The sequence below is a fragment of the Artemia sp. Qi Xiang Cuo genome, chromosome 10 (assembly GCF_049724085.1).
Source record: "Artemia sp. Qi Xiang Cuo chromosome 10, ASM4972408v1, whole genome shotgun sequence".
In the NCBI taxonomy this organism is placed as follows: Eukaryota; Metazoa; Arthropoda; class Branchiopoda; order Anostraca; family Artemiidae; genus Artemia; species Artemia sp. Qi Xiang Cuo.
This window is the reverse complement of record NC_142803.1, coordinates 73752522-73777212: the sequence shown is the minus strand read 5'-3', so window position 1 is coordinate 73777212 and position 24691 is coordinate 73752522. Positions and strand designations below refer to the sequence as shown.

Below are 24691 nucleotides of genomic sequence, written 5' to 3'. Positions count from 1 at the left end.
CTGTTGTCAGTTATGCCCTGGGGGCATATAATATTTATATAGAAAGCAATGTTGTAGAAACTTCAAAAAGGGCTCATTCGATTGAAAGGCCTAGTGCCCTTCTTAATAGTCGAAAGTGATTAAAGGGTAACTAACCCCCTCTCACGCCAATCGTTTCCCCAAAAACATCCATTCAATTTTGAGATATCCATTTTGTTCAACGTAGTAGAAAATTCTGGAAATTAGGCCATTGACGATGATAACCCCCTTAGAGCCCTTAGGGCAAGGGTCTTAATTTATGCCCTGGGGGCATAAAAGGTTTTTATAGAAAGCGTTGTTGCATAAAATTCAAATAGGGCTTATTCAACTGGATATTGAAACGGCTAGTGCCCTTTTCAGTAGTCGAAAGTGATTTGAGGGCAACTAAGCCTCCTTTCACTCCCACCTTTCCTCACACATATCCACTCAAAATTTTTAAATAGCCATTATGTTCAATGTAGTTGAGTTTTGGAAATTAGGTCTTTCAGGATGATACCCCCCCCCCCCCACAGCACTCAGGGCAAGGGTTGCAAGTTATTCCCTGGGGACATATAAGGTTTTTTATAAAAATCATTGTCGCAGAAACTTGAAAAAGGGTTCATTCGATTGGAAATTGAAATGGCCGGTGCCCTTTTTAAGTCAAAAATGATTGAAGGGCAACTAACCCCCTCTCACTATTTCTCCAAACATTTACCATCAAAATTTTGAGATAGCCATTTTTTCAACGTAGTTGATAGTTCTGGAAATTATGTCTTTGAGAATAACAATCCCTCCACAGCCCTCAGGCTAAGGGTTGTAAGTTATGCCCTGGGGGCATCTAAGGTTTTTTATAGAAAGCGACGTTCTAGAAACTTCAAAAAGGGTTCATTTGATAAGAAATTAAAAGGGCTAGTGCCCTTATTAGTTGTCGAAAGTGATTGAAGGGCAATCTCACACCCACCATTTCCCAAACACATCCAATCAAAGTTTTGAGATAGCCAATTTGTTCAAAGTAGTTGAAAGTTCTAGAAATTATGTATTTGAGGATGACCCCCCCCCCCGAGCAAAGGTTGTAAGTTATGCCCTGGGTGCATTTAAGGTTTGTATGGATAGCAATGTCGCAGAAATTCAATTCAATTAGAAATTGAGATGCTAAGTCCTCGTTTTAATAGTTGAAAGTGATTGGAGGGTAACTAACCCCCCTCTCACACCCAGCAATTCCCCAAACAGATCCAATCAAAATTTCAAGATAGCCATTTTGCTGAAGGTGGTTGAAAGTCTTGGAAAATAAGTCTTGAGGATAACACCCCCCCACAGCCGTCAGGGCTAAGGTAGTAAGTCATGCCCTGGGGGGATATAATATTTTTATAGAAAGAGTTGTCGTCAAAATTTCAAAAATGACTTGTTTAATAGAAAATTGAAAGGGTATAGCCCCTTCAATATTTTATGGAAGGGAAGGTTGCTTAGCTTCAAAAGAAACTCAATCGTTCTCCCTGAAAAAGACTATGTCCATATAAAACGAACAGAAATTAACCAAAAGACTTTTTGCAAAAAATAAGTTTTAAAAAAAGTAAAGAACGCCATTAAACCAAAAATTCTTTTAAATGTTTTCAATTTTTTAACTTTAAGAAATCAAAAATTAACTAGGATTTTAAGGAACTAATATCAGCGCACGTATACTAAACTGACAATTCACAATTTGTTCAGTAAATTCTTTTAATTTTTTTCAGTAAAAGTAAAAATTATATTCTCGCTTTTAGAAAGCATACGGTTTAGAACCCCAGTGGGATTAATTTCTGTCCGTTTTGAGTTTGATTTATTCTAATTTCTGTTTATTTTGAGTTCTATTTATTTATTGAAACTAATTTGTGGTAGTTATATGCTTGGTAAATTATTTGATTCTATTTTCCTTAATTTTTGGTTTAATGGAGTTCTTTACTTTTTTTTTGAAAAATTTATGTTGTGCAAAAAGGTTTTTTGATTAATGACACAAAAGAACAACATGTCGGAGCAATTCGAGGTAGTTCTTCCTAAGTTAAGGCTTTTAGATTTGTTTAAGATTTAATATTTTAGCTGTAGTTTACTTAGTACCGGTAACTGAGAAGGGGTACCTAAAACGTTTTGTGGGTGAAAGGGGGTACGGTATCTAAATAAGTTTGAGAACCACTGCCTTAGGGTATGCCTAGCAAAGAAACTAACAGTAGTAAGTTTCAATCCGATCCCCTCTTAGACTGTTCACCAAACACACAACAAGAGACTTATCATTTCCATTTTTTTGGGAGGAGGGGACTTGCTCATTTCATACTTTTTCCAGTGCATAAGAACCTTTATACACAATGAATTTATCGGCAGAAGTTCAGAACATATAAATCATGGCACAAATAACTGGAAAAAAAAAGTCTTTCAATTTTTCAAAATTTCAGTTATATTTGTCAAAAGCGGTTAACGTAATTTTAATAATTTTCAGGACCCTCTCTCTCAAATAAGCCTTGTGGTCTATTTACGCAAGCAAACAAAATCAAGAATTCTGAAAATTTTAAACTAATTCAGAAAGTGAAATTTTGCATGGTAGATGAAATGTTGTATGGTACAATACTATAAAAAAGGTGGTGCGCCTGTGGGTAAAATTTATCTTAGGGTTCTTTTTTTCTTCTTTTATTCAACACCGGAGTATAATGAACCACATAGAGAACCATGAGCTATAAATTTGTTATAGTCAATTGATCCATAGTTCCCAATTATTTAGCCTTGATTATTTTCATTATTTAGTTCTGTGGAACTAAATGAAAAAATTGACAACTTATTATATCTTGCTTTCTTGCGTAAGTTTGTGGTTGCTTAAAAATCCTAATTATTATGCATATCAGTTTTGGACAATGTAAACATCTGTTTCTTTCAAGATTAAATAAAAAAAACAAGTTTTTTTAACTGAAAGTAAGGAACGACGTTAAAACTTAAAACGAACAGAAATTATTCCGTATATAAAAAGGGCTGTCCCCTCCTCAACGCCTCGCTCTTTACGCTAAAGTTTTTTTATTGTTTAAAAAAATAGAGTTGTGAGAAAGTCAAACTTTAGCGTAAGGAGCGAGGCGTTGAGGAGGGGACAGCCCCTTCATATACGGAATAATTTCTGTTCGTTTTAAGTTTTAACGTCGTTCCTTACTTTCAGTTAAAAAAACTTGTTTTTTTTATTTAATTTTTGAACGTTTTTGAATTAATGCAGGTTTTGATTTTGGCTCACCGTACATGAATAATTAAAACAAAATTTGCATATTATATTTGGTTAAATGGCTTTCTCGAAACTTGTTTAATTTTATTTACGAACGTTTTTATTAGTAATAAATATACGTAACTTAGAATTAACTTACGTAACGAACTTCTATATTCATAAATTTTTAACACGTATACTAGGGGGTTCGGCCCCTAGTCAATACCCTGCTCTTTAAACTATAATTCGAATTTTTTTTCCCAGTTCTTTAAAAATGACCTCTTAATCACAATCAGTTGATCAGTTGAAAAACTTGTTTTTTTTATTTAATTCCTGATCTTTTTCTTTAATAATGCTGGGAAATCCGGCACCCCCTTCATCGCAATGTCCCTTCCCCCATGCAAACTTCCGTCATGGAAAGGTCCTTCCATATAGCCCCCGACCCTCTCCTTCCCCCACCTACCAGAAAAAATCTCCTCTGAAAAAGTCTGTATACTTCCCAATAACCAATACTATATGTTAACATTGAGTAAAGTTCATAACTTTCAGCCCTCCCCTGGGGACTTTGGGGGATCAAGTCATCCTAAAAGACATTTTTATCATATTTTCGACCATGCTGAACAAAATGGCTATCTCAAATTTTTGATCGGGTGACTCTGGGAAAAAATGAGCGTGGGAGGGGCCTAGTTGCCCTCCATTTTTTTTGTCACTTAAAAAGGGCACTAGAACTTTTAATTTCGGTTTGAATGAGCCCTCCCACGATATTCTAGGACCACTGGGTCGATACGATCACCCCTGGTAAAAAAAAAAACAAAAAAAAAACAAACAAACAAATAAAGACGCATCCGTGATCTTTCTCCTGGCAAAAAATGGAAAATTCCACTTTTTTGCAGATAGGAGCTTGAAACCTCTACAGTAGGGTTCTATGATACGCTGAATATGATGGTGTGATTTTCATTAATGTTCTATAACTTTTAGGGGTCTTTCCCCCTTTTTTCGAAAATCAACCAAATTTTCTCAGGCACGTAACTTTTGATGGGTAAGATTAAACTTAATGAAACTTATATATTTGAAATCAGAATTAAAATCTGATTCTTTTGATGTATCTATTGGTATCAAAATCCCGTTTTTTAGAGTTTCGGTTATCATTGAGCCGGGTCGCTCCTTACTTACAGTTCGTTACCACGAACTGTTTGATTATCAATTTAAGAGGATTTTTTTCGGAAAATTGTATTTCATCCACATTGGTCATTAACTTGCGAAAAAAAAACACAAAAAAAAAAGGAAAACTATATAAATGTCCAAAGTGCTAATTTAAATGTGAGAATTAGCCAAAGTGGAACAGCTTTAATTCTTCATCAGGTTTTCTTTTTTAAATAAAAATCACTTTTGTTCCAAAGGTTTTGTTGTAGTCTAGAAACTGAGAGGCTTTTCTAGAATAGGTTGTTAAACGCTAATGCAGAGCCGAATTAAATGAAAATATCCTTTTACGAAAATCACATTTAAATTGTATCTCACCTGTGTACACTCTTTGATCGAGTTCAAATAGTCCAGCCATGGCAAGCATTTCTTGCATAAATAACACTCAAGCACATTTGTATTACTAAAGAAACTAAATTTGCTAAGGAAACTAAACACATAAAAAAATTGAATAAAACTAATTTGATGTACTAATTGGTTGTGAGAATAATAACTACAAATCACTGAGGATACAACAATCGTCCAAAACTCCTATAACCACTGTTTAATGCCAGTAAAATTGCTAAAAATCACAAAAGTGTTTCTACATTCATCACATATGAAAGGTTTCTCACCTGTTCGCAGTCTTCATATGTATTCAAACTGAAAAGTTTCTCATCAATATGCTTCTCAGGTTTCTAAAATGAAAGGTTTCTCATCAATATGCATTCTTTGGTGCCGGTTCAAATTTAATTCTGTAGAAAAGGTTTTTTCAGAAACATTACACTTAAACGGGTTCTCACCCGTATGCACTCTTATGTGCCGGTTGAAAATTGATGCTGGATAAAAGGTTTTATAACAAACGTCACAATTAAACGGTTTTTCACCCGTATGCACTCTTTCATGGGTTTTCAAATGTGCTGCTTGAGAAAAAGCTTGGTCACGAACATCACACTTAAACGTCTTCTCACCCGTGTGCACTCTTTTATGGGTGTTCAAACCTGCTGCATGAAAAAAAGTTTGGTCACAAACATCACACTTAAACGGTTTTTCACCCGTATGCACTCTTTTATGGGTGTTCAAACTTGATGCTGTAGAAAAAGTTTTTTCACAAACGTCACACTTAAACGGTTTCTCACCCGTATGCACTCTTATGTGCAGGTTCAAATGTGATGCTTGAGAAAAAGTTTTATCACAAACGTCACAACTAAATGGTTTTTCACCCGTATGCACTCTTTCATGGGTTTTCAAATGTGCTGCTCGAGAAAAAGCTTGGTCACAAACATCACTCTTAAACGGCTTCTCACCCGTGTGCACTCTTTTATGGGTGTTCAAACCTGCTGCATGAAAAAAAGTTTGGTCACAAACATCACACTTAAGCGGTTTTTCACCCGTATGCACTCTCTTATGGGTGTTCAAATTTGATGTTGTAGAAAAAATTTTATCACAAACGTCACACTTAAATAGTTTTTCACCCGTATGCACTCTTATGTGCAGGTTCAAATGTGATGCTTGAGAAAAGGTTTTATCACAAACGTCACAACTAAATGGTTTTTCACCCGTATGCACTCTTTCATGGGTTTTCAAATGTGCTGCTCGAGAAAAAGCTTGGTCACAAACGTCACTCTTAAACGGCTTCTCACCCGTGTGCACTCTTTGATGGGTGTTCAAACCTGCTGCATGAAAAAAAGTTTGGTCACAAACATCACACTTAAGCGGTTTTTCACCCGTATGCACTCTCTTATGGGTGTTCAAATTTGATGTTGTAGAAAAAGTTTTATCACAAACGTCACACTTAAACGGTTTCTCACCTGTATGCACTCTTTGGTGCTGGTTCAATTGTGATGCTTGAGAAAAGGTTTTATCACAAACGTCACAACTAAATGGTTTTTCACCCGTATGCACTCTTTCATGGGTTTTCAAATGTGCTGCTCGAGAAAAATCTTGGTCACAAACGTCACACTTAAACGGCTTCTCACCCGTGTGCACTCTTTGATGGGTGTTCAAACTTGCTGCATGAGAAAAAGTTTGGTCACAAACATCACACTTAAACGGTTTTTCACCCGTATGCACTCTGTTATGGGTGTTCAATTTTGATGTTGTAGAAAAGGTTTTTTCACAAACGTCACACTTAAACGGTTTCTCACCCGTATGCACTCTTATGTGCAGGTTCAAATTCCGTGTTTGAGAAAAGGACTTGTCACATACCTCACATTTATATGTCTTTTTCTTTTTATGAGTTCTTAGATATCTTTTCAATCTTTCTTCCTTTTTGTTTTGAAGGCGACTTTTCAAACCTGTTTTCTGATATTCTAAGCCTTTTCCTTCAGATTCTGATACACACGAAATTAAAAAACTGCTAGAGGATGGATTCTTTGAAACAACTAGTGACGTATTTCCCTGTAAGTGAAGTCCAGACACGTGTGGTGTAAAGTGACCTAAAAGTTTAAAAGTCTACAAAGTTAACGAAATAGCCCAAAAAATCAAAACTCTTAAAACCAAAACCAATACATATTTTTCAAGATGTTTTGAAAGTCTCCAGAGTTAAAAACAGAAAATAACAGTAAATCTTTCAATAGGTTACAAATAATTGTATCCTAAATAATTTTATTGTAATTGTAACAACAAATAACTTTATTTTCGATCCCTCTTCTCTTTCTCATCGTGGCTTTTAAAATTGGTTATTCTAATGCAACGAAAGAGCGAAAATGAAACCTTAAAAGATCAAGAAGCATACCTTCGGGTAAATCAAACCATAAGTGAAGGAGCGGAAATATTACAACAAATATTAGGCATTATTGTAACAAGAACAAGAAGAACAAATTCAGGATAATCTGGTCGCACATAGTGGCACCGCCATCAGCATTTGGGTACTTTTGAATCGTTTAAAAAAAATTCCTTTTTAACAAAGAGTCAAGCTGGAGTAAATTGCGAGCAGATTTAATTGCTGTGTTTTACTTTTTTTTATAGAGACCATGCACATATTTCAGGCTCAAAATTTCTATTGAAGTGTGAAAAATAAATACGTTGTTTTAGTTCACAGTTCATCGGCTATAAGCGAATTGTTAAATAAGACAATATTTAGGCTGTCACTGATAACTGGTCAAAGGTGACTGATAACTGGTGATTGAAAACGGAACTTTTAAGAGATCATCATCGTGTATTTACATGCAGAAAACTTTTTTTCACTTTGTATTAAAAGGATTCATCTCTCTGAGGAAAACGTGACTTTCATCTTTTTTTTTTAATCCAATGAGACTCCCTATGTTCTTCTAGCTAAATATTTAAAATAACTCGTTCCTAAACAGACAAAAAATTTTGACCTCATATGCACAAAATGAATTCAGTACATTTGTTTGAATCTAGTGTTTTCATTAAATTAATATTCTACACTAAAAATTTCTGGTAGGCAGTTGATATAATAACAGCCGATTTTCTTCTTCTTTCAAATTCACCTTGGAATCAAAATAATAGACAGATTTATTTCTTTATCTCTTAATTTGAAGAGAAATATACACAATAAATATGGAATATAAAATGTATGTAGGGATATAGTTTTAAGGCTTATTATCAAGGCTTTGAAAATTATAAATTATTATTTGAAAATAATAAAACCTGCAAAACTACTTTCAAGTGAAAATTTAAAAATGTTCATTTAAGACTGCAAAAGCGGTTTGGCAAACAACTTCACATTGGAAAAGGATAAAACAAAAGTTACATCATGAGATTAAGTCTCTTTGTCCTTTTTTAGTCCAGTAAATTAATATCTAATACATTTCAATCAAAAAAAATACAATGTATCAGATATACCTTCATTGTCAGAATATATGGGTTGTAAATCTTGGGTTTCGTCTTTAGATTTACATGGTCCTGAAATGCTAGGTAAATTCAGCAAAGGAACATCTTCTAGTTTTGGTGTCAAAGGATAGTTTGGAAAATGAATGGGCTTGTCAAGGTCACATGGTAAAGCGTCTTCAAATTCTAAAACAAATTTTAAATTAAACAGACATTTGAAAATTTAACAGTAAAACTTACTAAACAAATGTGACTGCTTTTTCTTTTTAGTCACGTGTAAAAATGTAAATATACAGGCATTATATGTATACATGAAATCAGATGTATAGGCTATTCAGGTTTTTTTCTCAAATCATTTTTAAAATTTACTTTTTATAAAGCAAAAGAAAACGTGAAACATTCAACAAAACTCATTGACATAGAACAAACACAAACTTGAAATTCATAAAAAAAAATTCATAACATAGAATTAATAGCTGGATAAGTGTGAATTTAGGATAATGTACTCAATAAAAAAAATATTGAATAAAAAAATATAACCAAAAAATTAACATTTTAGAGCTTAACAGTCACAAAAAATTGACACAACTAAAGACAAAAAAAAAAAAAACCAATCAATTGGGGGGTTTCAATTAGTTCCCAAAAAATAGAATACAAAATATAGTCTCCCAAAGTTTAACAGCTGAATTCAACTAACTTTATTCCTCTCTTACACGTCTTATAACTTGATATTCCCATCTGAAGCCCCAGGACTACCCCTGATTTGGTGGTAATATATCGTTCATCATACCTGCACAGGGGAGAAGATTGACAGAAAAATATCTCTACGGGATGATTACTTGACTCACCAAACTTAAAAATAAAAGCTAAAAATATGAATTTAAAAATGTTTTGTGGCACCATAGAAGCCACTTACATCACCCCTGACCTCGTAATAATTCAATCCCAAAACATATCCAGTCTCAGTTTTTTCTTAGGACCACTTAATAAGAAAGGAGAAAAAAAGGGGACGATTATTTTCTAGAGCAAAGTAGCTTTTCTTTTTTCAATTCAGATCGGTTTTAATAATACATTACTTTTAAATTACAAACACACCTGCACACAAATACTTTGAAAAAATAAATTCTGGACCATGATAAATATTTATTTCGCCTTTTATGACAATCCTGTTGAGTAAACCTTAAAAATCTCTATTAGTGACACCACATAGGGGTGGCCCTCTATTTAGAAGTCAGCTCGAGCTCAAATAGCCTCCAAACAATTCAAATAAAAACACTAAAACTAATTTTTGTTTCTGTAACAGAAAATTTAACTGTTTAGAATTACCGTTTTTAATGGAAGAATCCCTAGAAACTGTGATGAGATTAGCCATTTTCACAATTTGAGGCAAGTCCATGAAAGATCTCGGAACGGCGTTAATGAAAATTATGAGAAATATTATACTATCATCAACACCTGAATACAACACAGATTTAAGTCAGGAAAGTCCTAAAATACAAAAGATATAATGATTGATGGCTAATAATGACTTTTAACTATTACAAAAGCATATTTTATCTTAACACAGTTGAAAGCATGCAGTCCTTCAACAGACAAAGGCGTTAGAAATCTGACTATCAATTTTAAGAAGAGGATGCAAAAATTAAAAATAGTCTTTTGATGGAACTATTTTTAAAGTACAGCTGTTAATTTTATTTTACAATAAGCTTTCACGGTAAAAAAAGGAAAATACAACTTTTAGCTTGTTCTGTTAGCTGTATTCTTTTAATAAACTCTCCAAGCCAAAAACTATTAGGTTGGAAAATTTGGTTTATCTCCTGTAGTGAAAGCTTTATTCATTATTTTATTGCTTAAAACACAACAAAGTGTAGGCCTATTATGTAGTAAATAAAAAAAAACTAGTTTTTTAACTGAAAGTAAGAAGCAACATTAAAACTAAAAATGAACAGAAATTATTCCGTATATGAAAGGGACTGTCCCCTCCTCAACGCCTCACTCTTTACACTAAAGTTTTTATTGTTTTAAAAAATAGCGTTGTGAGATAGAGTGTAAATTTAGCATAAAGAGCGAGGCATTGAAGAGGGGATAGCCCCTTTCATATACGGAATAATTCCTCTTCGTTATAATTTTTAATGTTGCTCCTTACTTTCAGTTAAAAAAGATTGTTTTTTTTTATTTTCCTTTTTGAACGTTTTTAAATTAATGCAGGTTTTGATTTTGGCTCAAAGTACATGCATAATTAAAACAAAATTTGCATATTCATTTTACATTTATTTGGTTAAATAACTTTCTCGAAATTTGTTTAATTTTACTTACAAACGTTTTTATTAGTAATAAATATGCGTAACTTACGAATTAAATTACATAACAAACTTCAATATTCATATTTTAAATACGTATATTAGGGGGCTCGCAACCTAGTCAATACCTCGCTCTTTACGCTAGGTTGGAATTTTGTTCCAATTCTTTAAAAATGATCCCTTAATCACAAAGGCCATTAATTAGAATAAATATCTCTTATGAAAGTACTTAAAAAGCTTTGACTTAAAGAGCGAGGTATAGACTACGGGGCGAACCCAATCATATAAGTAATAATTTCTGTTCATTTTAAGTTTTGATGATGCTCCTTACTTTCAGTTGAAAAACTTGTTTTTTTTATATTTAATTTCTGATCTTTTTTTAAATAATGCTTGGAAATCATTCATAGCAATGTCTCTTCACCCATGAAAACTTCCTCCCTGGAAAGATCCTCCCACATAACCCGCGACCCTCCCCCCGCCAACCAGAAAAAATTCCCCTTAAAAACGGCTGTATACTTCCAAATAACCAATACTATATGTTAACATTGGATAAAATTCATACCTTTCAGCCCTCCCACCTGGGGACTTTGGGGAATTAAGTCATTCTATTTATTGTGTTTTCGACCATGCTGAACAAAATGGCTATGTCAAAATTTTGATCGGGTTAAAAAAATTAGCGTGGGAGGGGGCCTAGTTGCCCTCCATTTTTTGGGGGCACTCAAAAAGGGCACTAGAACTTTTAACTTCCGTTCGAATGAGCCCTTCCACGATATTCAAGGACCACTGGGTTGATACAATCACCCCTGGAAAAAAAAAACACACATCCGTGATCTTTCTTATCGCAAAAAAATAAAAAATTCCACATTTTTGCGGAGAGTAGCTTGAAACCTCTAAAAAGGGTTCTATGATACGCTGAATCTGATGGTGTGATTTTCATTAAGGTCCTATAGCTTTTAGGGGGTGTTTCCGCCTTTTTTCGAAAATCAGGCAAACTTTCTCAGGGGCCTAACTTCTGATAGGTAAACCTAAATTTAATGAAACTTATATATTTGAAATCAGCAATAAAATCTGATTCTTTTGATGCATCTAGTGGTATCAAAATTCCGTTTTTTAGAGTTTTGGTTACTATTGAGCCAGGTCACTCCTTACTTACAGTTTGTTACCAAAAACTGTTTGATATGCCATTACGTTTTTCCAAGAGGTTATATCTAGCTGTTCTTACTTTTAGGGCTTCAAGAATGTGACAATAGATCTAAAATTAGATCCAAAAAGATATTGTGTCATAGAATTATATATATAAATTAAAAAATTTATTAAAAACTGAGTAATTATCTAAAGGAATTTAAAATTCAGATATAAAGTGGAATTCAAGCAGTTTAAAAAGTATTTTCAGTAAAATAAGTCTAGTTTTTTAACATCCACTAAATATAAATATATTTGTCTCAAATAATTCTGAAAAATCAAGCAAGTGTTAAGTTAACCAACTAAGACAACTAAGGTAACTAAGACAGGGTACACGTATATTGAAATAGCCTGAAACCCTTTAAAACGGCTTCAAATAATTCACTAAAAGTTGGTCGTCCAACCTTTTCAATGGTGCCCTTCTAACCTTCTTTTAGCAACCTATTTAAGATAAACCAAACCCAATTGTCACCAAATGTTTAAAAACGCGATAAAAAAAATGTCCTTCTGTGCAATAAAGTTTATGAGTTTGAAAATTTTTTTTTAAGAGCCTTAGTTTTGGAAAAAAAAATCCTGTTGGTGACATCATATTTATGAGCAAATTTCAACAACATGCGTCATATTTGTCTCAGTAGCGGTTGTATCATTTTTAGTGTTTAATGTAGGCGAATTACACATCAAACGTAGATAGGTACAAAATACAAAGTATTATGAGTCTTTTTGCAAGAGGTATTTTATGCAGTTTCATAATATCTAAAAGACAAATGAATAACCTAGCTCATGAAGAACAAAGCAATATACAGTTGAAATACTTGCAAAACGACAATTACAAGTCAAAATTGAAAAAAAAAATATAAGGTTAGAATATAAATAACAGCAAGTATTATAAGCAACAGCAAGATTCAGGGCTTAAAACAATTTTGGAAAATTGGTATCCTGGGATTTTCTGGCCTGCAAAAACAATCTAAATAGATCAAGAGTTTGAGAAAACTTGTTTGGAGCTTCAATTTTGAAACAAAAATCATGACTGAGGTCATATTTATGAGCATATTTCTACATATGCTCATGAGGTCATATTTACATATTTCTTCATATGCTCATTTAAGTGAATAAACTACATCCCCCTCTCCTTCAGCAGTGATCATATTGTTTTTAAATATATGATGCATGCAGCATTACAAAAGGAACATAGTTAAGTATAAAACAACAAGTGTAATGAGTCAATTTGCAAAAGGTGTTTTATGCAGTTTTCATAATGCCTAGAGGACATAGCAACAACCTAGACCACCAAATGTAATAAGTACAATCTGAGCAGTTGCAGGTAAAGGGTATGGAAAAATTGCCTAAGGTAAAAATTGATAAGCAAAAATGAAGAAAGGAGAAATATACAGTTAGAATACTTGCATCAGCAACAATTCCGACACATCAAAAACAAAAGTGAAGTACTAAGAGATATGCATGTACGAGATATGTGGCAATGAGAATTAAAGAAAATTGAAAATGAAAGTGAAAAACAAAGAAACATATTGTTTAAAGATATGATAGAGCAAGAACAAAGAAATAAATGGTTAGAAGATGAGCGGCAGGAAGTATTACAAGTAACAGCAAGAAAGCAAGCACCATAACGTTTCATACTGATGTGAAGAACAAATAATTGTTAAGTTAGACAAACGACAGCAAAAATCAGAATGAGTCAACAATGGAACTGAAGAAGAAGGAAATATTGTGTAAAAAAACAATCAAAATCTTTGATTCTAATAAAATGTGGCACCAAACTCAGTACAAACCATCAAAGATGCCATAAACTAAACAATGTTAATCAAAAGTCATTAGAATCATTCAACGACATATGTGTTCCCTGTGGAGCCCTCCATTTTCCTGAAGAAAGAGTAGCAAACAACCATGAATAATTTGGAGGTTACTAGTTAAAACAAAAATCAGTATAAAGATGTAAGCCACAAGCCAAGCACCAGGACCTGGCCTTAACATTGACTGAATAGTTTCTTCTTAAAACTGTCATATTGACATTTCTAGAAAAAAAGATCTAAAAAGGTTATAACTTTAAGGATGAATTAGTATTTTTCCCAGGGTCGTTGTATTAAACCCATAGTGACATCAAGACTTTAAGAAGAGGCTCAAATTGTCAGCAGTTAGAAGACAAAAAATAAAAAGAATTATTATATAGAAGTCTTCTGTGTAGCTGTACCAAGACTTGGCCTCAAAACTGGCTAAACAGTTTTTTCTTCTTCTCAAAACTAGTATATTGACATTTCTGGCCAATAAAATCAAATAATCTACCAAGCGTGAAACTACCACAAATCAGCATCAATAAATAAATGAAACCTAAAACGAACAGAAATTACAATAAACAACCGAGTCAAACTCAAAACGAGCAAAAATTAACATAAGTTTGGCTCAAAAGCCCTATGCCTTCCCAAGGCCAGAACAAAATTTGTCCTTTACTCAAAAAAAAATGAATGTGCATTGTCAGTTTAATATACATATACCGATATTTAGTAATCAAAATGTCAGTATTATTTGATTTATTAAAGTTATAAAAGTAAAAACATTTATATTTTTTTCAGTAAAGTGCAAATTATGTTCTGGCCTTGGGAAGGCATTGGGGTTTTGAGCCCAACTTGTGTTAATTTCTGCTCGTTTTGAGTTTGACTCGGTTATTTATTGTAATTTCTGTTCGTTTTGGGTTTCATTTATTTATTGATGCTGATTTGTGGTAGTTTCACGCTTGGTAGATTGTTTGATTTGGTTTTTGCTCATTTATTATTTAATGGAGTTCTTTACTTTTCTTTGAAAAACTTATTATGTGAAAAAAGTTTTTTTAATTAATTATGACCAAACACCGTACTGTTTATAACTAGATTATTATACCTACAAAATTGCAAAAGTCTGTATCCATTACTGCTAGGATACCATCTATCCCTATTTTAAAGGGTCAAAAACTTTAAAGGGTTTTCACTTTCGGGTTCAAAGCGTGTCGGACATGGATTCCTCAAATTTTAACGCGCCAGAATAGCATGGTTTAACATGGGTTCAGAGGAGACATTCGCCTGTTGAACACGGCACTCAAAACCACAAGCCTTGTTTTCAGGCCACCCAAATCCAACACGGAGTTTGTCACGGGTTGTGCAGATTATCGTTTTGAGTCCCGTGATTAACACGATGATTTCTTCTCAGAGCTCGTGTTCAACTATGCTATTCTCGCACTTTATAATTTTGAAGAAACTTGTCCAACACACTTGGAACCCTTTAGATGAAAACGCTCTAAAGTTTTGCTGGGTTGAACACGAGAAACCTGAAAACGATTTTTGTTGAAGCCACTAAAATCAAGTTTTAAATTTGGTGCCTGAAAACACGATTATAATTTGCCCACTCTGTTTCAAACTCCGTGTTGGATGTGGTTGACCTAACATCAAAACTTTAGCCTAAATACTTGAATTGAATGGTTGAAAAATAGCAACATTGCTTGAAAAAGGGAATAACACCCATAAAAAATAAAGTATTCTTAATGGAAATCACAGTAGAGTAGTACCTACCATATTGCGTGAAGCTATAGGAATTACGATGCTATTTGCGTGAAGCTATAGGAAAAACATTCCCAGAGCATGTACTTATGGATTTGGGTGGATTATTCCTATGCTCTTCCAGGAGTTTCTGTTCCCTCCCATGCTATTCTAAGGGTTTATGTTCCCTCCCATGCTATTCTAGGGGCTTATGTTACGTCCTATGCTATCATAAGGGCTTATGTTCCATCCCATGCTATTCTAAGGGTTTATGTTCCTTCCCATGCTATTCTAAGGGTTTATGTTCCCTCCACTGTTATTCTCAGGGTTTTGATTCACTCCCATGCTATTTTAAGTGTTGATATTCCATTACCTGTACTTTAAATTGCGTTTTTTCCATCCCTTGCTCTTCTAGGTGCTTTTGATCCTTACTATGATATTCTAAGTGTTTATGTTCCCTCCCATACTATTCTAAGGTGTTATGTTCCCTCCCATGCTATTCTAAGGGATTATGTTCACTCTCACGATATTCCACGGTTTTATATTCCCTCACATGCTATTATAGGGGTGTATTTACCCTCCCATGCAATTTTAAGGGCTTATATTCCATCCCATGATATTCTATGGGTTTATTTTCCCTCCCATGCTATTCTAAGGATTTATGTTCCCTCTCATGCTATTCTAAGGGTTTATATTCCCTCCCGTGCTATTCTAAGCGTTTATGTTCCCTCCCATGCTATTCTAAGGGTTTTTGTTCCCTCCCATGCTTTTCTAAGGGTTTATATTCCCTCCCATGCTTTTCTAAGGGTTTATTTTCCCTCCCATGCTATTCTAAGGGATTATGTTCCCTCCCATGCTATTCTTGGATTTTGTTCATTCCACTGCTATTCTCAGTGCTTATGTTCCCTCCCATGCTATTATCAGGGTTCATAGTCAATCCCATGCTATTATCTGGGTTTATATTCCCTCCCATGCTATTCTAAGGGTTTATATTCCATCCCATGCTATTCTAAGGGTTTATATTCCCTCCCATGCTATTCTAAGGGCGTATGTTCCCTCCCATGCTATTCTAGGTGCTTATGTTCCTTCCTATGCTATTCTAAGTGCTTATGTTCCCTCCCCTGCTATTCTAAGTGTTTATGTTCCTTCCCATGCTATTATAAGGGTTTATGTTACATCCCATGTTATACTACGGTTTTATATTCCCTCCCATGCTATTCTAAGGGTTTATATTCCCTTCCATGCTATTTTAAGGGCTTATGTTCCCTCCCATGCTATTCTAGGGGTTTATATTCCTTTTCATGCTATTCTATAGCGCTATGTTCCTTCCATTGTTATTCTATGGGACCTCTACACGTGATTAAACACGTTATGAAACTACCTGCTATTTGCTTATGCCAAGTTGGTACCTTTCCAAATAAAGTAATAAAAAAAAGAAAAAAAAACACGTTATGAAACTACGTTCTATTTGCTTATGTCCTGTTGGTACCTTTCCAATAGAGCGGGGATTCCCCACCTGTTCCTAAACATTGCAAAAAAAAGATAGCAGTATGAACGGGGATTCCCCACACAAGTTTGTTTCAACTCTTAAGTTTTTCAACCAGAGTGTTTTTCAAGCCAACATCTGTTTTTTAGGGAGCCAATCAGAGACATCGATGCTTGGAAGATGGAGAAAAAAAAAGGTTAAAGTGATTAGCAGTTAAGGTAACCCCGAAGAGCATGTTAATTCATACCTTATTTATTATAAATTTGGAACAATATCAATGTATGAAGATGGTTAATGATGTTAGAATGACATTCTGAGTTGACCTAGCTTAACTTCTTCGATGTGTTCTGTATAATACACAAGTTGTGTTTGAACAGTGTTGTCAGTTTAAATTAGGGTTCAACATTATAGTATACTAAAAAGGTGATACTAAGAGAGATGTAGATGGCAAGAAAATAATTTTAATAAAGAAATTCAGAACAAACCATAGAAATCCTTGCAAATCAAGTAGTAAGGTGTATGTGAGTACAAACCATCAAGGATCATAAGCACTAACGACCCTAACCAGCAGAGACATCAACCCTCCATAGGTCCCCTATCCCTAAATTCGAAGGACGCCCCCTCCCTCCAACTTTAAGGGTACCCTCCCCCCCCATTTTCTTATTGTTTTTTCTTCTTTTTTTTTGGCAATTGACATTTTTTCTGATAACAAGTATCATTCATTACGATCATAGCTTTCAAATATGAAACTTAAGTCCATTTTTGGATCGAAAAATAAACTATTTCTATAAAATCTGAGTTAATGAGAGTTTTTGACTGTAAACTCTAGTTTTTGTAAGAAAATTATGGAAAATACAATTTTCTGGTTCAAATGTGAAACTTAAGTCCATTTTTGGATCGCAAAATAAACTATTTCTATAAAATCTGATCTAATAAGGGTTTTTGACCATAAACTCTAGCTTTTTGTAAGAAAATTATGGAAAATACAATTCTCTGGTTCAAATGTGAAACTTAAGTCCATTTATGGATCGAAAAATAAAACTATTTCCGTAAATTCTGATCTAATGAGGGTTTTTGACCGTAAACTCTAGTTTTTTGTAACAAAATTATGGAAAATAAAATTCTCTGATTCAGATGTGAATCTTAAGTCCATTTTTGGATCAAAAAAATAAATTATTCATTTAAAATCTGAGCTAATAAGGGTTTTTGACCGTAAACTCTAGTTTTTTGTTAGAAAATTATGGAAAATACAATTTTCTGGTTCAAATGTGAAACCTAAGTCCATTGATGGATCGAAAAATAAAACTATTTCTGTAAAATCTGAGCTAATAAAGGTTTTTGACCGTAAACTCTAGTTTTTTGTAAGAAAATTATGGAAAATACGATTTCTGCTTCAAATGTGAAACTTAAGTCCATTTATGGATCGAAAAATAAACTATTTCTATAAAATCTGAGTTAATAAGAGTTTTTGACCGTAAACTATAGTTTTTTGTAAACAAATTATGGAAAACACAATTCTCTGATTCAAATGTGAATCTTAAGTCCATTTTTGGATCGAAAAAATAAATTATTTCTTTAAAATCTGAGCTAATAAGGTTTTTTGACCGTAAACTCTAGTTTTTTGCAAGAAAATTATGGAAAATACAATTCTCTGGTTCAAATGTGAAACTTAAGTCCATTTTTGGATCGAAAAATAAAACTATTTCCGTAAAACCTGAGCTAATAAGGGTTTTTGACCGTAAACTCTAGTTTTTTGCAAGAAAATTATGGAAAATACAATTCGTTGGTTCATAGGTGAAACTTAAGTCCAGGTATGGATCGAAAAATAAACTATTTCTGTAGAATCTGAGCTAATAAGGGTTTTTGACCATAAACTCTAGTTTCCTGTAAGAAAATTATGGAAAATACAATTCTCTCGTTCAAATGTGAAACTTAGATCCATTCTCTGGTTCAAATGTGAAACTTAAGTCCAGCTTTGGATATTCATAATAATGAGGACTGATGGTTCTAATTCAATTTTTTTTTTCATAGAAACAAACTATTTTTTTTAGCTTCGAAATTATTCAACTTTATTTTTTTTTTCATAAAAACAAACTATTTTTTTTAAACTTCGAAATTATTCAACTTTATTTATTTATTTTTCACCAGAGGAATTTTTGATATTTTTTATTGGTCGGAGATACAACAATGGTACAATTTTTTATTAGCATGGAAAAGAACGAGTATTGAATGCCTCGTTGTTTAAGTTAAAAGGTGAAATCAAGACCAGAGGAATTTTTGAGATTTTTCTTTGGTCAGAGAGGGTTTTATGGCTCCTCCCCACAATGAATTCAGATGGTTTTAGGAGGATTTACCTTGTCACAGTTACATTCTCTTGATTTTTCAAAGTTCATTTTGGAATTCCTTCCTTGAAATGCAAGAGTTGGAATATTTCAGTAGTGTTATGTTGTGGTTTAACTTGTCACATTTACATTTTCTTGATTTTTCAAAGTTCGTATTTGGATTTCTCTAGTTGAAACGCAAGAGTTGGAATATTGCAGTAGTTGTGTGTAACGGTTTATATTGTCACATTTGCATTCTCTTGATGTTTAAAAGTTCATTTTGGATTTCTTTCCTTGAAATACGAGAGTTGTAATATTTCAGTGGTGTTTTGCCGTGTTTTACCCTGTCACAGTTACATTCTCTTGATTTTTCAAAGTTCATTTTGAATTTTTTTCGTGAAATGCAAGAGTTGGAATATTTCAATAGTGAGTTATCGTGGTTTACCTTGTCAAAGTTACATTCTTTTGATTTTTCAAAGTTCATTTTGGATTTCTTTCCTTGAAATGCAAGAGTTGGAATATTTCAGTAGTGTTAAGTCTTGGTTTACCTTGTCACACTTACATTCTCTTGAATTTTCAAAGTTCATTTGGAATTTCTTTCATTGAAATGCAAAAGTTGGAATATTTCAGTAGTGTTCTGTTATGGTTTACCTTGTCACCGTTACATTCTCTTGACTTTTCAAAGATCATTTTGGATTTCTTTCGTTGAAATGCAAGAGTTGGAATATTTCAGTAGTGTTTTGTCGTGGTTTACCTTGTCACAGATACATTCTTTTGATTTTTCAAAGTTCATTTTTGATTTTTACATTCTCAGATTTTTCAAAGTTCATTTTTAATTTATTTACTTGAAATGCTAGAGTTGGAATATTTCAGGCGTGTCTTTTTGTGGATTACATTGTCACATTTACATTCTCTTGATTTTCAAATTTTATTTTGAATTTCCATTTTTTATGAGAAAGAGCTTAAATATTTTAGTATCGTTTATTTGTGGTTTACCATATCAAAGTAACATCCTCTTGTTTTTTCAAAGTTCATTTTGAATTTCTTTCTTTGAAATGCAAGAAAAGGAATATTTCAGTAGCATTTTGTTGTACTTTACCTTGTCACAGATACATTCTCTTGATTTTTCAAAGTTCATTTTGAATTTCTTTCATTGAAATGTAAGAGTTGGAATATTTTAGTAGTGTCTTGTCGTGGTTTACCTTGTCACAGTTACATTCTCTTATACATGATAATGGTAATACGCCTACCTAAGCTATGGATGTCAGGTATTGTCCATTATCATGTATAAGAGTCAGGTTTGCCTCAGAGAATATGTTACATTCTCTTGATTTTTCAAAGTTCATTTTGGATTTTTTTCGTTGAAATGCAAGAACTGGAATATTTCAGTAGTGTCTTGTCGTGTTTTACCTTGTCACAGTTACATTCTCTTAATTTTTCAAAGTTCATTTTGAATTTCTTTCATTGAAATGCAAGAAAAGGAATATTTCAATAGTATTTTGTTGTACTTTACCTTGTCACAGATACATTCTCTTGATTTTTCAAAGTTCATTTTGAATTTATTTCGTTTAAATGTAAAAGTTCAAATATTTCAGTATTGTTTTTGTCGTGGTTTACCTTGTCAAAGTTACACTCTATTTATTTTGCAAAGTTCATTTTGGATTTCTTTTGTGAAATGCAAGAGTTGGAATATTTCAGTAGTGTTTTGTGATGGTTTACCTTGTCACAGTGACCTTCTCTTGATGTTTCAAAGTTCATCTTCAATTTCTTTCGTTTAAATCCAAGAGTTGGAATATTTCAATAGTGTATTGTCATGGTTTATTATTTCGGAGTTACACTTTCTTTACGCTACTTAATTCATTGAGCATTACATCTGTTGACATGTGTTTTGTTTTGCTGTACCGTGTCACAATTAAATTCTATTAATTTTTCAAAGCTCATTTTGTACTTCTATCATTTAAATGCAAGAGTTGGAATATTCCAGTTTTTTTTTGTTCTGCTTTACCTTGTCACAGTTACATTCTTTTGATTTTTCAAAGTTCATTTTGGATTTATTTCGTAAAATGCAAGAGTTGGAATATTTTATTAGTGTTTTGTCGTGGTTTATCGTGTCAAAGTTACATTCTCTTGATTTTTGAAAGTTCTTTGTGGATTTCTTTCGTTGAAATATGTTTTGTTGTGCTTTACCTTGTCACAGTTAGATTCTCTTGATTTTTCAAAGTTCATTATGGATTTCTTTCGTTGAAATGCAAGAGTTGGAATATTTCAGTGGTGTTTTGTTGTGCTTATCCTTGTCACAGTTACATTCTTTTGATTTTTCAAAGTTCATTTTGGAGTTGGAATATTTCAGTAGTGTTTTGTCGTGGTTTACCATGTCACAGTTACATTCTCTTGACTTTTCAAAGTTCATTTTGAATTTCTTTCCTACGTACGCAGTTTTTTTGTGTGTCTGAGTTTTTTTGTGTGTGTGTAAGTTTTTGTGTGTGTTTGTATGTTTTTATGCTTGTTTATTAGTTGGTGTGAGATCTAGTTTTTGTGTGTGTCTGTAAGTTAGTTTATTTTTTTTATATTTTGCGTGTGTTAAAGTTTTTGTGTGTGTGTATTAGTTTTTGTGTGTGTGTGTATGTTTTTTTTGTTTTTTTTTTATTTTTTTGTTTGTGTGTAAGTTTTTGTGTGTGTGCAATTTCTTGGGAGTGTTTGTGTTTTTGTGTGTGTGTAATTTTTTGTGTGTGTTTAAGTATGTGTGTGTTTGTATTTTTTTTTTAGTTTGTTAATTTTTTTGTGTGTGTTAGTTGTTATTTGTTTGCACAAAAGTTGTAAGTTTTTATGCGTGTGTAAGTTTCTGTGTGTGTGTGTAAGTTTTTGTGTGTGTTATTTTTTTTTTTGTGTGTGTAAGTTTTTGTGTGTGTGTATTTTAGTTTTTTGTTGTTAGTTTTTTTGTGTGTGTGTAATATATTTTGTGTGAGTGTTTTTGTTAGTGTGTTTGTGAGTGTTTTTTTGTACTTTAGTTTTTGTGTTTTTTTTTAAGTTTTTTTTTTGTGTGTGTGTGTGTAATTTTTTTTTTTTTATTAAGTTTTTTGTGTGTGTGTAAGTTTTTGTGTAAGTTTGTGTGCGTTTGCAATTTTATTTTTGTTTTTTACTTTTTGTGTGTTTGTATTTTTTTTTTTGTTTTTATGTTTTTGTGTGTTTGTAAGTTTTTTTTGTGTGTGTAAGATTGTGTGTTTATTTTATTTTTTATGTTCGTGTTAGTTTTTTTGAATTTGTTAGTTTGTTTGTGTGTGTTTAAGATTTTGTGTGTGTGTGTGTGTGTGTGTAAATTTTTTTTTGTGTGTTAGTTTTTTTGTGTGTATGTGTAAGTTTTTTTTGTGTGTGTAAGTTTTTGTGTGTGTTTTAGATTTTGTGTGTGTGTGTGTGTGTGTAAGTTTTTGTGTGTTTGTAAGTTTTTGTGTGTGTGTTTAAGTTTTTTTGTTTTTAAGTTTTTTTTTGTGTGTGTGTAAATTTTTGTGTGTGTAATTTTTTGTGGGTTTTTAAATTTTTTTGTGTCTCTAAGTTTTTGTGTGTGTGTAAGTTTTTGTGTGTTTGTAAGTTTGTGTGTGTGTGTGTGTGTGTGTGTAAGTTTTTGTTTGTGTGTGTGTAAGTTTTTGTGTGTGTGTACCACATGGTAGGTGTGATACCACAATATGGTAGGTACTGTGATTTCCATTAAGAATACTTTATGTTTTAAGGGAGTTTCCCCCTTTTTCAAGCAATGTTGCTATTTTTCAGCCAGTCAATTCAAGTATTTAGGCTAAGGTTTTGATGTTAGGTCGCCCATATCGAACACGGAGTTTGAAATAGAGTTGGAAAATTATAATCGTGTCTTTAGGCACCAACTTTAAAACTTTATTTGAGGTCCGTCAACAAAAATCGTTTTCAGGTGTGATGTATTAAACCAAGCAAAACTTTAAAGCGTTTTCATCTAAAGGGTTTCAAGTTTGTTAGACAAGTTTCTTCAAAATTATAAAGGGCTATAATAGCATGGTTGAACACGAGCTCTGAGAAGAAATCATCGTGTTAATCACGGGACTCAGAACGATAATCTGCACAGCCCGTGACAACCTCCGGGTTGGATTTGGGTGGCCTGAAAACAAGACTTGTGGTGTTGAGTGCCGTGTTCAACAGGCGAATGTCTCCTCTGAACCCATGTCAAACCATGCTATTCTGGCGCGCTAAAATTTGAGGAATCCATGTCCGACACGCTTTGAACCCGAAAGTGAAAACCCTTTAAAGTTTTTGACCCTTTAAAATAGGGATAGATGGTATCCTAGCCTAGGTAAATTTGGTGTAGTAAAAGGAAGCAGTAATGGATACAGACTTTTGCAATTTTGTAGGTATAATAATCTAGTTATAAACAATACGGTGTTTGTTCATAATTAATTAAAAAAACTTTTTTCAAATAATAAGTTTTTTAAAGAAAAGTAAAGAACTCAATTAAATAATAAATGAGAAAAAATAAAATCAAACAATCTACCATGCGTGAAACGACCACAAATCAGCATCAATAAATAAATGAAACCCAAAACGAACAGAAATTACAATAAATAACCGAGTCAAACTCAAAACGAGCCGAAATTAACATAATTTGGGCTCAAAACCCCAATGCCTTCCCAAGGTTAGAACATAATTTGTACTTGACTTAAAAAAATATAAATTTTTTTACTTTTATAAATTTAATAAATAAAATAATACTGACATTTTGATTACTAAATATCGTTATATGTATATTAAACTGACAATTGACATTAATTTTTTTTTTAGTAAAGTGAAAATTTTGTTCTGGCCTTGGGAAGGTATAGGGGTTTTAAGCCCAACTCATATTAATTTCTGCTCGTTTTGAGTTTGACTCGGTTATTTATTGTAATTTCTGTTTGTTTTAGGTTTCATTTATTTATCGATGCTGATTTGTGGTAGTTTCACGTTTGGCAGATTATTTTATTTTATTTTTGCTCATTTTTTGTTTAATGGAGATCTTTACTTTTCTTTGAAAAACTTATTTCGTGGAAAGTTTTTTTTAATTAATTTCTGTTCGTTTTATATTGACATAGTCTTTTCAGAGAAAAAGAAATAATACTTTAAATCTTTTCGTTTTTTTAAAAATTTATAGTTTGGCCTGATATTTGTATGCTGGAGAAAAATTTTCAGCAATTTTTAACAACATACATCCTCTTAACAATCTGGACACAAATAGTAGTGATTAATTTTGTTTCATACCTTCTATAGTTGACCTGAAATGGAAAACTTGATACCATTTGCAAAAAAATCTGTTTACTTTCTTTGATAGCTTGGATACACTTACGCTATTTTGATTTGGTTAAATTTTAAGAGCAGAAGCAGCCCCGAAAGATTGAACATAATACTGTCAGTCGTTCTTGGGATACTGCTGAGATGCCTTATTTGGAATTTACATTAACACAGTGAATTTTGATCTAATCTTATGGCAACATTTAGTTTGGAGCCCTTTTTGAAATTTCTATAACAACTTTCTATATAAACTTTATATGCCCCCAGGCCATAACTTACAACCCTTGCATTGAGGTCTCTGAGGGGGTTATCATCCTAAAAGACCTTATTTCAAGAACTTTCAACTACGTTGAACAAAATCGATATCTCAAAATTTTGATTGGATGTGTTTGGGAAAATGGTGGGCATGAGAGGGGCATTAG

At 32.8% G+C, this 24691-nt stretch overlaps 1 protein-coding gene across 1 annotated transcript in view; it reads right to left on the bottom strand.

Moving 5' to 3' along the window:
- LOC148948151 (uncharacterized) overlaps window positions 1–24691 on the bottom strand; it is a 430626-nt gene that overhangs the window by 396777 nt on the left and 9158 nt on the right. Inside the window, exon 3 of the mRNA XM_089096119.1 lies at window positions 5020–6838. Coding sequence (XP_088952245.1) covers window positions 5075–6838 — 1764 coding nt within the window. The 3' untranslated portion in view covers window positions 5020–5074. The remainder of the gene's footprint in view (window positions 1–5019; window positions 6839–24691) is intronic.